At 41.9% G+C, this 12,908-nt stretch overlaps 1 protein-coding gene across 1 annotated transcript in view; it reads right to left on the bottom strand.

Annotated features, from left to right (window-relative positions):
• zfhx3b (zinc finger homeobox 3b) overlaps positions 1-12,908 on the bottom strand; it is a 130,750-nt gene that overhangs the window by 16,460 nt on the left and 101,382 nt on the right. Inside the window, exons 6-8 of the mRNA XM_069657257.1 lie at positions 10,285-10,392; positions 1,004-1,140; positions 275-475 (exon numbers count right to left, since the gene is read on the bottom strand). Coding sequence (XP_069513358.1) covers positions 275-475; positions 1,004-1,140; positions 10,285-10,392 — 446 coding nt within the window. The remainder of the gene's footprint in view (positions 1-274; positions 476-1,003; positions 1,141-10,284; positions 10,393-12,908) is intronic.

Consider the following 12,908-nt stretch of genomic DNA (forward strand, 5'->3'; position numbering starts at 1 on the left):
AGCCAGTCGGCAAGGCCACACAATTGTTCATGTGTTGTACTTTTTGTTCAACTGCATTGCCTGAATTATATTATTTTGGATAATGCATCACCTTAAGTACTTCTGTGTTCTATTTGCTACAGCAGTGGATGACCAGAATAAACAATGTGTATTTACTTTGCCCTGTTACAACTAGAAAACACAGACCAACTTTACCTTGAAATGCGCAGGCTGGCAAAGGAAAGGACACATCGCTGTTGGAGAAATATGAAAATGAGGTAAGAACTTGACTTACTGAGGCAATGAGCTTGTCAACACAGTCCGGAGCCACGCTGTGGAGGTGTGTGAGGTGGAACTGCAGGTGGATCTTGTTGTTGAGCATGTCCTGGCATAGTGGGCAGCGTAACATGGGTTGGACAGAGTGCTGCGTCATCACGTGCATTCTGAGTCGATTCAGATCCGTGTTGGTGAACTTGCAGTAGGGGCACTGGTACATCTGGGTGAAGGTAGAGGCGGGGACAGAGAACGGGAGAAAAAGGGGGTTAATGGGGTGAAATGGGTGCTGTGAGGAAGGTGGGCCTGCTCGAAGAGGGAGCTGCAGATCAGGAGGGCCCCTCTCCCTCGAGCAGGCAGATCCCTCTGATCACAGACCGCTGTGTAATACTGAGCACCACTGAGTCTTGGCACCCACTTCAAAGTGCTCTCATCTGTCAAATACTATATTGATTTTCCACCTTATATACAATTAGCAGTGCAACTGAAGCAGAAATGTTAAAATAATTTGGAGTAGATTGGAAAAGAAGCCTGCATAATATAAAAAGGTCACAGAGATAACTAACTAACTAAATTACTAAAGTATATTAGAAGTATATTTTACATTTCTCATTTTAATTGATGTGTAAGTTTGAAGCTGATAATGAGGGCCTGGTAATTGAGGATAAGATAACCTTCAGCAAGACTCCCCTAATTCAAAGAGAGAGTGTTGTACGAACATCTGAGGACATCGATAGTATGAAACTCTCACCTGCTCCGCCGCGCTCTTCTCAGCCGTCCTGGGACGCTTCGAGGAAAGCGGGCTCTCGGAGGTCTCGGAACGCGAGGAGGGCCTCTTGGAGGGGATCGGGGAATCTGACTGGTGCCGCTCTTGGTGGCCGGTCACCGCTGAACATTCACACAGAGGGATAAAGAGAGGAAGAGCAGACATGTCAAGACAACGTGCAGCCTGGGAGCAGGTCAATCAATAACAGTGAGGATAAAGAGCTCTGGAGTGTCTTTCTTAAATGTGATATAACTGCATTTAATGGGAATCAGGCAAACATTGTGTTGTTGCCCCATAAAAAAACTTCTGTCCTCCTGTCTTCTTACGGTGCTTTTCTTATGAGCTGTCTTTATCAACATAGGCTTGTCGAAATATCATACAAGACCACAAACAGCTGAATGCAGTGCAACAGGCCACATGAGTTTCTAAACTTGAGGGAAGGTGCGCACAAATCTTTTGATCCTGATATTATAACTAAAGCATATTTAAGAACAAAGCTAATCTCTATCACATCTTGTGCATTTAAATACATTCTGTTTTTGTTTGTATTGACAGGATTCACAAGGAAGATGAAAAGGAAACAAAAATATTCACAGTTTTAATTCTTTGACTGTTAGAATTGGATCTTTTAAAGGGATCAGGACAGAAATTATATTCATCACGCAGTGCCTGCAGTTTGATCCAGCTTAAGCACTTCCTCAGCTCTTTGTTTCTATAAGCGGGGCGACACCAGTGAAACTCTCAGTTTCAGCTATTTCTGTAACCAGCCATAAGCCTTCTCCAGTGTGTTATACTGTAGTTCTGTGACAAAGAGAAAAAGGGGACAGCAAGATCAGAAAGGCTGTTGGCAAACCTCTGAGCAAATCATGAAATTCACTCAAAGCCTGGATGCATGCGGCAACAAGCTTTCATTTTACACCAAGGTTCAAAAGATTCAAAGATTCAGGACATAAAAAGCTGCCACTGGGCTTAAAGGTGGCATCAGACTGATAATGAGTCATATTTAAGCATATCAACAGGTTTGGTTCTCAGTCTGCTGACATGTATCAAAACGGCTGCTGTCGTTGTTGGTTAGGGTTAAATTAACATCACAGTCACACAATACCTCACAAACTGAATGTCTAATAAGCTAATACCTTTAACGCAACAAAATATCATGACTTTTCCACATCTGCAGACCAAGGCCTCAAACAAGAGCATCCCCATCCCCTTTAAAACTCTTCTTCCTTATAAAGCAAAGGAGAAACCAGAGGTGGCACACAGAGAGGCATCGCAGCTGAGCGCTGAGTTAAGCTCCGGCTCACAGAGAAGCCAAATCCACATGTAGCCAGCATGGGGGAGCTGCAGCAGCACCACGCTTTGTCACAAGTGGAAAGAGTTCACTTTGAAACTTAAAGAGGTGTCTTGCCGAGTCCTAACAAACCCATAAAGAGTTAAATTTGGCCTGATTTGTACAGTCCTGGAAGGGCAAATTGAGAACAGAGGGCATTGGTAGTGGAGGGGGGGGGGAGTGGTTTGGCGGCGGGGTCAGGTTAAGCAGGGCTGACCACGCTCCTGCTCCAGACATTAAAATGTCAGCTCCAATCAGGACGAGGGCAGTTGAGCTGATTACCCAGTGGGGGACCTGGCTTTGGACGGAGCAGCCTGCAAGATCTCCCAGAGACACCGGGATCAGCCAGGGAGGCCCTATTAGGGTCCAGTCACAGTCAATCCTATTAAACACATCCGCCAATAAACAAAGGGAATGTTAAACAAAAGGAACCTCCCATTCCCTGACATTAACCTCTCAGTCATGGTCCTGTCCTCACCACTTCCTCCAACACCTCCTCCTCCTCCTCCTCAACTCCACTTGATTCCACCCCGACTTCCCCTGAACGCATCTCTCAAGGAAAACAAGGACGGTGATCTCACGCCAGTCGCATTGCTTTCGCTCATTTAGAAAGAAATAAGTACAGGAGCTGACTTTAATATGTCTCACATACTTTTTACAGGAAATTATTTAAAGTGTAAAAAGACTGTAAAGGATAAGGGATGTGACAATAAGAGCAGGTAGTGCAGGACGTGTGCTAAAACTAGAACGTACACACGTACAGAAAGTAAGCATGGATTAAGTAGACACAAGTATCCTCTCAGCCTCTTGATTAAGAGGATAAACATAATTGATTATAAGTATATTCCACTTTCACAATTACTCAGTGAGCACCAGAGAGGTGAAGCAAGTGGCTGTTTATGCTACAGCCCCGGAGAGCTGCCGTAGAGGGACCCAAACCAGCTCTCTAGCTCCTGGTGTGTTATGTTTATGTGTGTGTGAGAGAGAGACTGAGAGACAGGGGGACAGATGGAGGGCCGGGGTGGCTTACTCACACGCAGTCTCTCTCGTCACGGCCAATTAGGACTCCATAAATCTGATCAATCGCCTTCTCTTGAGAATCCTACACCATGACTAACCTCTGAGTACTGTATCCTGTTTTTCCTTGTCAAAGGTGATGAAAAAAACGAGCGAAACATCTGAAAGCTGGGAATGAAATAGAGTTAACAGTTTTGGAGGGTTTTTTGGTCGTACAGTTTTTGGTACGGCAGATTGGACACTGCTGTCCAAGAACATGTGAGACGAACAGATCAGAACCAATGACCGAAACATTGGGTCCTAATGGAGCAGGGTCAACGCTATTACAGGAACAATGCGCTGTCAAGAGAGACCAGAAAAGGGCCGAGATGTGCGGTAAATGTGAAAAACAGCTTATCGACTACTAGTGAGTTTTAGCTTCTGATACAGACGGAGCAGTTGTAAAAATGTTCATCAAGAGGCCCTGTATGATTGTAGTGTAACTTTCAAGGTCTCCTTGGGTAATAAGGCTCTATAAAATGATCTATAACTAAAGGTTCCCCCTCTGCCATTGACCTTAATGTCTTTCAGGAGTCTGTCTGCTCCCCTGACCTCTTCTGCCTGGTCATTAGGCACAGACCACACCAAAGCTCCTCTGACAGATACATACATTCGAGCTTTTGTTTGAAAGCACAAAAGGCAGAGCAGGAGTGGAGAAAAAACCCTAAGAGTCAATTAGGTGATTATTAATTCATGCCCCTTTTCCGTAAACCAGAGGCTTTTGTGCTGTCGAGTCCCGTAAGTGAATTGGACTTTGGCACCTTGTCTCACCTCGTATAGCCGGACTGTATTATTCAGGCAGCAAAGGGGCTGTCAGCACACTGCACTGGTCTCTGGAGCAATCACAGCCTTGTTGTGCTTTTAGAGGGGGAAAAAAGATGGCGGCTGGACAGAGGGACTGACACAGCACAGGCTGAACCAGAACGGTTACGAGTGCAATCACAGCGTTGTCCTTTAAAAAGGTTATCCCTATTTTAAAATGTGCATCGCAGTAAAATATGTAAGGAAGTGGGAGATGGGAGAAAGATTCCTGGTGTGGGGAATTCCCCTCCTACTGACTGACTGACTGACATGGGGTCCTCATCATCTCTGGAGCCTCGGCCCCCTCATTACCACAGTTCCTGTCTCGCCGTGGCAGCTTCAGGCCTCCGGTTGTAAAAAATATAACCTATCATCCAGTCGGTCCACGCCGGCCAGGCTGCATAACTTTACTGTCACTTTGCCCAGAACAGCCACAGTCTGAAAATCATCTCAAACTTAAACTCAGCCCACAGAAAGCCAAAGATCGTCAAAAATGTGTCCCCTGATCCCAAACGCCCTAAAACCTTTCACCTTCACGCTGCAGAGGGCTTCTGACGCCACTCTGCTCATTGCAATGTAGAAAATCCTCACCTCTACTCCCTCTGCGAGCCGGCCATTAATATGGAGATGATTCTGCTCCCCAAGTGCTAAATTCATTCTCTTTGAATGATATGCTAACAATACCTGAATATTGTCTTTTCCTCTTTCCTATATCTATGCAGGTTTTTAATCTACAGCCGGTGTCAGGGCCCAGAGCAATAAAGGGCAGCCGGTGTTCATCTTATACTTCTCGGGTAATTATTATGCATTCCTTTCAAAGAAGAAAACTGAAACCTTGAACTAAAGATATTGAAGGTACATATGAAATCATTTCCTATTACTTCCTCGTCATATTTCTTATTCCCATTATAATACAAATTTGCATTTATAGAACAAAACTGTACAGAGACAGAGTTTCGTGCGGCCGCATGACATGATTGCAAGAAGGGAAAATCTGAGACGGGAAATTGAGAGGCCATATTAATTAGCAGAGGCGTTATTAATCTTCAGGGCCGCTGAACAAACGGGACGACATGGCGTTCACCTTTACAGGACGTTCAGAGACACAACACTGCTGCCGGGCCATTAGACACCTCGTGGTAAAACTCATAAACACTGAGCTTTCAGGGAGTTGGCTCACAAACAAGGACAATTTATGGCCTATTATCTTCAAAGACAAAAGGAATTACAATTTGAGGGATGACAAGCACTCAAAGGACGTGAAATGAATATGTAAACATTTCCTCACTCGGTCTCCTGATTTCTCACACTACTTAGGGTTTAAAAGCAATAACAAATCACCACTGCACTGAACGTCTCCCAGTTTGGACTAACAATAACATAAACCTGAATAATCTGAATGTAACTAACCATAAGCATACAATTTAAAGCTAATATTAAAATCTACATATCCACGGTGGCATATGGAGAACGTAAGATTTGGTGTGTTTGTTCCTGAAAGAGAAACTCCCTGCACATTGCAGAGCACGATAAAAAACATGAGCAGGCTGCAATGCCTCAGTGCTGGGTCTAGGGGATGCTAATCACCCTGTTCATTATACAGAGTACATGCAGCATCCACAGCACACAACACACCTGACTGTGCACATGTGCTTTGTGACGCACATGTGGAAAAAAAGCTTTTTAGACATTCTGAGTGAAATCAAATCTGACAGTCAAACAAACCTGTTGTAACTTCTGTTGATTCTTTTTACATAAAAAAATGTGTTATTATCTCTTTCCAACAATTTACATTTGTTTCACAAGCCTAAAGTAAAGACTTTAAACCCCAGCACAACATTTAAAGCAGCACTTCTGCTAAAGGAGTTCAGTCTAAAATGCCAAAAGCTTTCATTATGCCTAAATACAAACTTCACCTGTTTCTATGTTTCATGTCAAGTCTAATATGCGAGTGTTAAAAGCAATGTTTTCAGGTATAATGAAGCAGCAAAATACCACAGTATGCGCTATTTGTACACACAGACAATGTGAAAACAGCATGCAGCCACTAATCAAATGCTAAACTGGAACCTGCACGTCACCTTTAATTGGTGCTCCAAAAATACTATGTCAAAACACTCCCACACACTTGTGCCTTCACAATACTAACATTTAAGGCCATGCTAACAAACCACGGCCAGCACGGAAAGTGATACTACGAATGCATTCAGTGCCTACCAACATGTGGTGTGTATGCACTAAATATCTTATTCCATGTTTGTATAAAAACGCCTGACATGACTGTGATGGCATTCAAAAGAAGAATAGTTTACTTTATAATTAGAGATCATTTTTCACACATACATTTAAATAGTGAGGGATGTATAATTTCCTGTTTTGGCTAAATGTGGTCTAAATTAACACATTTTTAGAACTTAAAAACAGACTTTCTTTATAACAAATAACTTTAAGTACATCCATATAAATCAAGCAAATTGTCATTTAAATTAAATATTAAAGAAATATGAAATATTCGATACTTTGTAAGATAGTATGTTTAGATTTTCATTCAGTATATACATCAGTATATACTAAGTATTGACATCTGTTTCTCCTGTCTGCTCTCCACACGTCCACAACAATGTGGATGATCTATGCTGCAAAATAATTTTTCACCCCTTTGCATCGGCTCCCATAAATTGAATATAAGTGAAATGTATTTATCAAGCTCCATTTCATGAGATTCCATCTTCCCAGCCCTAAAATGTAGAGAATATTTCCAACTTCCTCCTCACCCTACACGGCCCCTCCGACTTCCGCTCCACCCTTTCCCATACATTTATGTTAAATATGTCGAATCACATTGTGTCCAAGTCTGCAGCTGTATTACCCATTCCTCACCTTCCTCCTCTTTCTGCTCTCTTCACCTTCCTCTCTCCCCTACACTCTCCACCCTGCCTCCCTCCTCGCTGCATCCCCATACATTCAGCTGCTGCATAAATACACCACCTGCTTTAATGAAGGTGAGGATCCTGCTCCTGTGCGCAAGCTCGTCCTCTTTTTGCCGGTGCTGTCTCAGCTTGATGAAGAAGGTGTGAGGAGAGAGGAAAGGGGCTCGTGGCTATCCATTTATGCATATTTCATAGCTAGCATTAAAAATGACCCTTTGAATTACTAATCATGCAGGATGATTAAAAGCAGCTACAGCCAACGTGAACATCATTGTCTAAATAGATTACAATTTTAGGATCTTGCTTTGATGTAAGTTTGTATTTCCTCTCTCAGGGTATATACGACTATAATATACCATATAATCATAAAAACCTACGCCCCACATTGCCTGGAGGGTGGGAGCAGATGACATTAACATATGCCTGAATGCCTGTACATGCACATATATGTATTATCTTTGAGATAAATAAAAAACAACAGAATAATGAAGGCATCTTTCAGGAGCTGACATGCTGAATACATATGCATTTTACAAAGGCTTCTGATGTACCTCTAAATGATTTTAATGAATACTGAGGAGCTGCGGAACAAGAAAGAGAAAATAAGATTGACAGTGGCTTTAAAAAGGGAAGAAGCCTTTTTTCTGTGTGCGCTAATGCTGTCTGTCTGACAGTGACTGTCATTTGTAAAGGAACAATGTTGTGCTCTGTTCCAACAGCTACATGACAATGATGAGAAGAAATACTTCAGTAGTTCTAATGATGGACCTTAGAAACAGCTCAGCCTCAGACAGTGGGAGACTGAACACCTTTCAGATAAATAACAGGTTGGCCGGGATGCTCACACACCACATTCTTACACGCACACCATCTGTGTGCCGACTGTACAAACATCTTCAGACAATCAGCAGCCCAAACAAGCGCTCCTCTGTTTACCAAATGCATTGTGAGGTCTCCCCTGCTTTTTCTCCTACCAGATAGCTTTTCTGCACTTGCTCTGAATGGGCATTGTATTCATCATCACAAAAAGTTTGAAGTACAAAAAAAGGACCCTTCCATTAAACTACAGCTGTCGAGCTTTCGCTGACAACACAGCCTTGAACCCAGCACCCCACCGCACCCACCCACCTTTTTCACTGACATCAAACAGAACCTCAGACCTGGTTCTCTAATGCACATGCTATTTTTAACTAAGCGTTTCTAATAAGCTGCTGGGAAGCTGTAAATTTTTCATATGCAAGCACATATTTCCTTTGTGAAAACACAGAAACACACTTATTTGGTGATTAGCGACTGACAGAGGGGAGGAAAGGAACTGAATATGCTTGTATCAAATTGCATGCCTTTCAAAAAGGAGGAATCCTAATGCGAAGAGTCGTCTTCCTGTGCACCACAGGTATGAGTGAATTATTAATCGGCCAGCTCATTTTAATGCTTTTTAAAGTGCTTTATTTTGATGTGCTAAAACATACTTTTAGCCATATTCAGTCAGGCATGCATATCATTATTTCCCCCATCAAAGAAGAGTGTCGCCCTTTCAAAGAGCACAAACAACTCAGCCTCATTTAAAATAGAAGTTCGAATATCAAAGACATTTTACAAAGGCTGGGCTTCAAACACTGTGATGAAGTTTTTTTCCCTACACTTTATAAAAAACTTAGGTATGCAAAAGGTCTGGATTGTTTTCCAGCTTTTAACCTGACTAGTGTAAATCAAAACATCCTGCAGTAACACAAGGAGTTAGACAAGTGAGAAGCATCTATCCAGGCCTGGAACTGCTCGGTGTCATCATTATCAGCAATGTCTGCTATTTAATAAGACGTGTCTTAACTGCCAGCATTGTTTTTCCTTACACAGGCTCACAAAATAAACTGTGCATCAAAAGGAAAGTGGAAACTATATGCCATTTAAACAGGAATCTGAATACAATCAGTAAACAGAAGATCTTTAGAAATAATAAGATGCAGTGATGCAAAAACACTGTACAGTTTGTGGAAGAAAATAGACCACTTGTGTCAGAGACCAAGTGTCGTTCATGTCAAGTATATGAGCTAGGCAGCACAGGTGGAAAGGTGGCCATGCAGCAGCTGTGTTAAAAGCAGTAGTAAGAGTCTAAATCTTTCAAATTTGACATTATTTTGCAAAAGTAATTTCTCACCTCTAGCTCCTGTATTAATGTTGAATTATTATCTTTACAAGTTCTACTTTTATTCCTACAAGAAACGTATAAAAGCTGTTATTGCTTTTTCGAGCTACAATGGAAACAAAAGTGCTACAAGAACCTGCTATAATCACTCAGCTGTCATCTTTCACTGTGAAAAGTGCCTCTTTTAAAAGAGTGTAGTTCCTTCCAGACAGACACCAGCCATATCACAAAACCAACATTACTAAAGGTTTAAGGTTCCACACTTAAAGTGATGTAAATTTCTCCTAGTGTTGTCATAAATGCCCTGACATACAGAAAACAATAGTCTCTCACATCCATGAAGGGTTCACAATGTATCAGTGCTAAACTTCAAACAGGAAACACACAGAAATATGAAAACATGTCTAAGATTAGAGTCGAAAATGCTTCCAAAAACTCTCAAAACGCTTTGTGGGAACTGCCTCCCACACTTGACCAGGGCTTGTTTACGCCAAAAGCTCCTCCTCTCACTTTAAGCTCAACCCCCCTGTTCAGGATTCACCACCTCCACCTGTCAATAAAGAGGCCTGCAGATAAAACCATTGTGATCTGATAACATTAGACACAGGTAAGTGCTGTCTGTGTGTGCAGCAAAGTTGAGCAGGGGGCACGTGTGTACATACATGGCTCAGCTGGAATTACGCATACAGGCCCCCTCTCTTCAAAGACAAAACATGGGTCACATGACCCCTGAACATATTACCTAAATTGACAGTTGATTCAAACTGTATCTGATTTTGTACCTGGAAACCCACAGCATGGAAGTGCGGCCTTTTAAAAGTACAGGTGCATTTAGGGAGATTTTAGAGGCAGTGATGACTGCTTTAAAGGATTTCAATATTTTGTTTAAATATATTTAATTTAATTTGACAAAAGGCCTGTTGTTCAGCCCCACTCAGCTGCAGGGCCACATGTCCCCTGTGTGTATTCCCCTAAATGTGTGTGGTGTAAATATTGGCCTTACCTGTCCCTTTGGTGAGCTCCTTCTCCCCCCCACTTTCTCTGTCTTTGGTTTGGTCCTCCTGGTCTGTGGTGGTCTCACTAGCAGCCTCCACATCCTCACTCAGCTCTCCTGAAGGGGGAGGGAGGACGGGATATGTAAATTACCACGCCATCAGAATTGGTGGAAGCACTTAAAGGGACGGCAGCGTTTTTTTCTATAGGAGCTCGCAACAATTACATATGCTGACACACAGTTGCAAGGCTGGCAGACAAAGAGGGCAGAATCTGCGTCCTGCTTTCTGTCCTGTGCTCTCTGATCATTGCTGTGATATTTTGGCAAGAATTATTAAATCAGTATTGAATTTTAGGGGAAGAGAAAAGGTAAACATTTATTTATTTATATTGTATTTAGAGTGAATTTATTATTTTTCTCCATGTATTTAAGACCATGACACATATATGGTTTCCTGTGTTTAATGTGGACATAAAAAAAAGCACACATGTGGCCTGAAGTGTGCAGATGGAAAAATAATTGTGTGTGCAGAATCCTTCAAAAGAAAGACCTCATATGAGACATTCTCCTTCTCACACACCAACACAAACACACACACATGCACTAACAGTCCCCTGCTGCAATCTGGTAGGTTACTTACTCATGTCACTTCCTCTATCCCACCATTGCAGAAAAAAAAATCATAAATATTTAAAACTTTTGGAGCCGCAATTCATTTTATTTTTATGCCAAGTCAAAGGCAGAAATCCCCTGTAACCGCCTTAAAAGCCCCGGCTCGATATATCAGGCCATTTAGGAGCATCGAAGTCCAAACAATGGATATCCGATAACGCCATTTGTAAGTAACACACAGAGGAAAAGATAGCAAAAACAGATAATAAAAAGGGCATCAATCTTGTTTATTCCCCTCTGGTGCCTCCTGAACATCCCCTCTGCCTGTTAAGTTTGTTTAAAAGTAGTGGCACTTGCATGCAAAAGCATCGATTTGACAACAGTAAACTAGGCCGCAGTCAATAGGCCCTATCAGTTATTACACAAGTCAGCTAATTCTCAGCAAATGTACTTAAATACTCTTTAGAAAATGCTTTCATGCTCAGGTCTCGCCTCTGTGAGCTATTGATATATTGACAATGCTACAACAGCTACTGAAATATCCTGTTCAAGTATTCAGCCCTGCAGTCATCACACAGCCAATCTGAGCTCACCACATGACTACCCACAGCCAAAACCACTTTTATGATGCTACATTATCTGCTACACTCACTGTTTATCCTGTCAGCTATGAAATATTGCACACACTGTGCACAGAGTCGACATCATGTTCTTTAACTCTGGTGCGGGTAATTATCACAGACACACTTTGAACACATCTTTGAACCATAAGGCTATTCTCACATTCTCTTTGCAGATGGCAGGTGATTATCCTCAAAGGGTAAATAGAGACGCCTTATGCAAATAGTTCGTGTTTATAAGCAGAAAATACATGAAAATAAGATATTTTTCCTTGTTTTTAATTATTAAAAATGTCTTTCTTTGCTGTGTATTTGTAGGCTAATAACGGTTGGATAATAGAGCATGTATATCATGTGCAGCTTTTCTTTATACACATATAAAACTGTCATGCTTGTTAAAGTTTGACTGAATACATGCTGTACTTCATGCTTATAGAAATGAGGTTATTCAGTTTAAAAAAAACAACAAAGTCAATGGAAACTCTTTCTACTACTGGCAGGACAGGAGCAATATCGTCCATTTCCTGCCTGCTGATACGAATGCTGTAGGAAACAGCTGTGTGAGCACAGTGACTGCTGTGTGTTTGTTGTGTTGTTACACACTAATGCTAAAAGCTGATCCTGTGATTAATGTTTAAATAAAGATATTTTAAAAGAGACGACTTGTAAAAACATGTTTAAGAGTTCCCATGATCCCAAACACACATCAGTGCATTTGATTCTTTTATTTCTCGCCATGTTTCTATTTTGTTTCCAAGGTAACCCATGAATTCCATCCAGCGCAGCCCGTCCCATGCTGGCGAGGCGGATCTTAAAAACATTCCCAGAAAAACCAGAGATCTCCTGCCGAGTCCCACAATCCCATCTAACTCCCGCCTGCATAAATCTCCACAACTGTGCGAGAATTAGGATACAGTACAGCTGCACAGGTGCTCAGATTACACAATAATCCCCAGGTAAATTTTCTCACCTTTAAAAACGGGGCAAGGTGTCATTTCTTAGCTCTGTGACACTTGTAGTGAGACTAATTCCCCACCTACACATTAATACACACGTTGTGCTTAAACATCACTGTGATAGGCAGCCAACATTTTAATGCCATTCAGCTTCCCTGTACCCACCCCCAACTTCCTGCACACACACGCTCACACGTGCGCTGATGTTTTTCTTCCTCCTGTTTTCAATTCTTCTTTATTTAGATGTTTAATCAACGTGTGTGACACTTTTAGCACACACAACACAGAGCCCCGTCCATAATTTATGCAGAAATGCAGACATTTAATTCCAGGAGCAGCGTTACATCTCTAAGTGGCAAATGGCTTTTCCTATTCCTCTTCTCATCTCCAACGGTATTACAGAATGATTAAAGCCAGGCCGGCCATAATTAATGAAAGGTCATGA

This window comes from Semicossyphus pulcher, unplaced genomic scaffold (assembly GCF_022749685.1).
Source record: "Semicossyphus pulcher isolate SPU_LCO1_2020_fin unplaced genomic scaffold, fSemPul1.0.p SCAF_1, whole genome shotgun sequence".
Taxonomy (NCBI): Eukaryota; Metazoa; Chordata; class Actinopteri; order Labriformes; family Labridae; genus Semicossyphus; species Semicossyphus pulcher.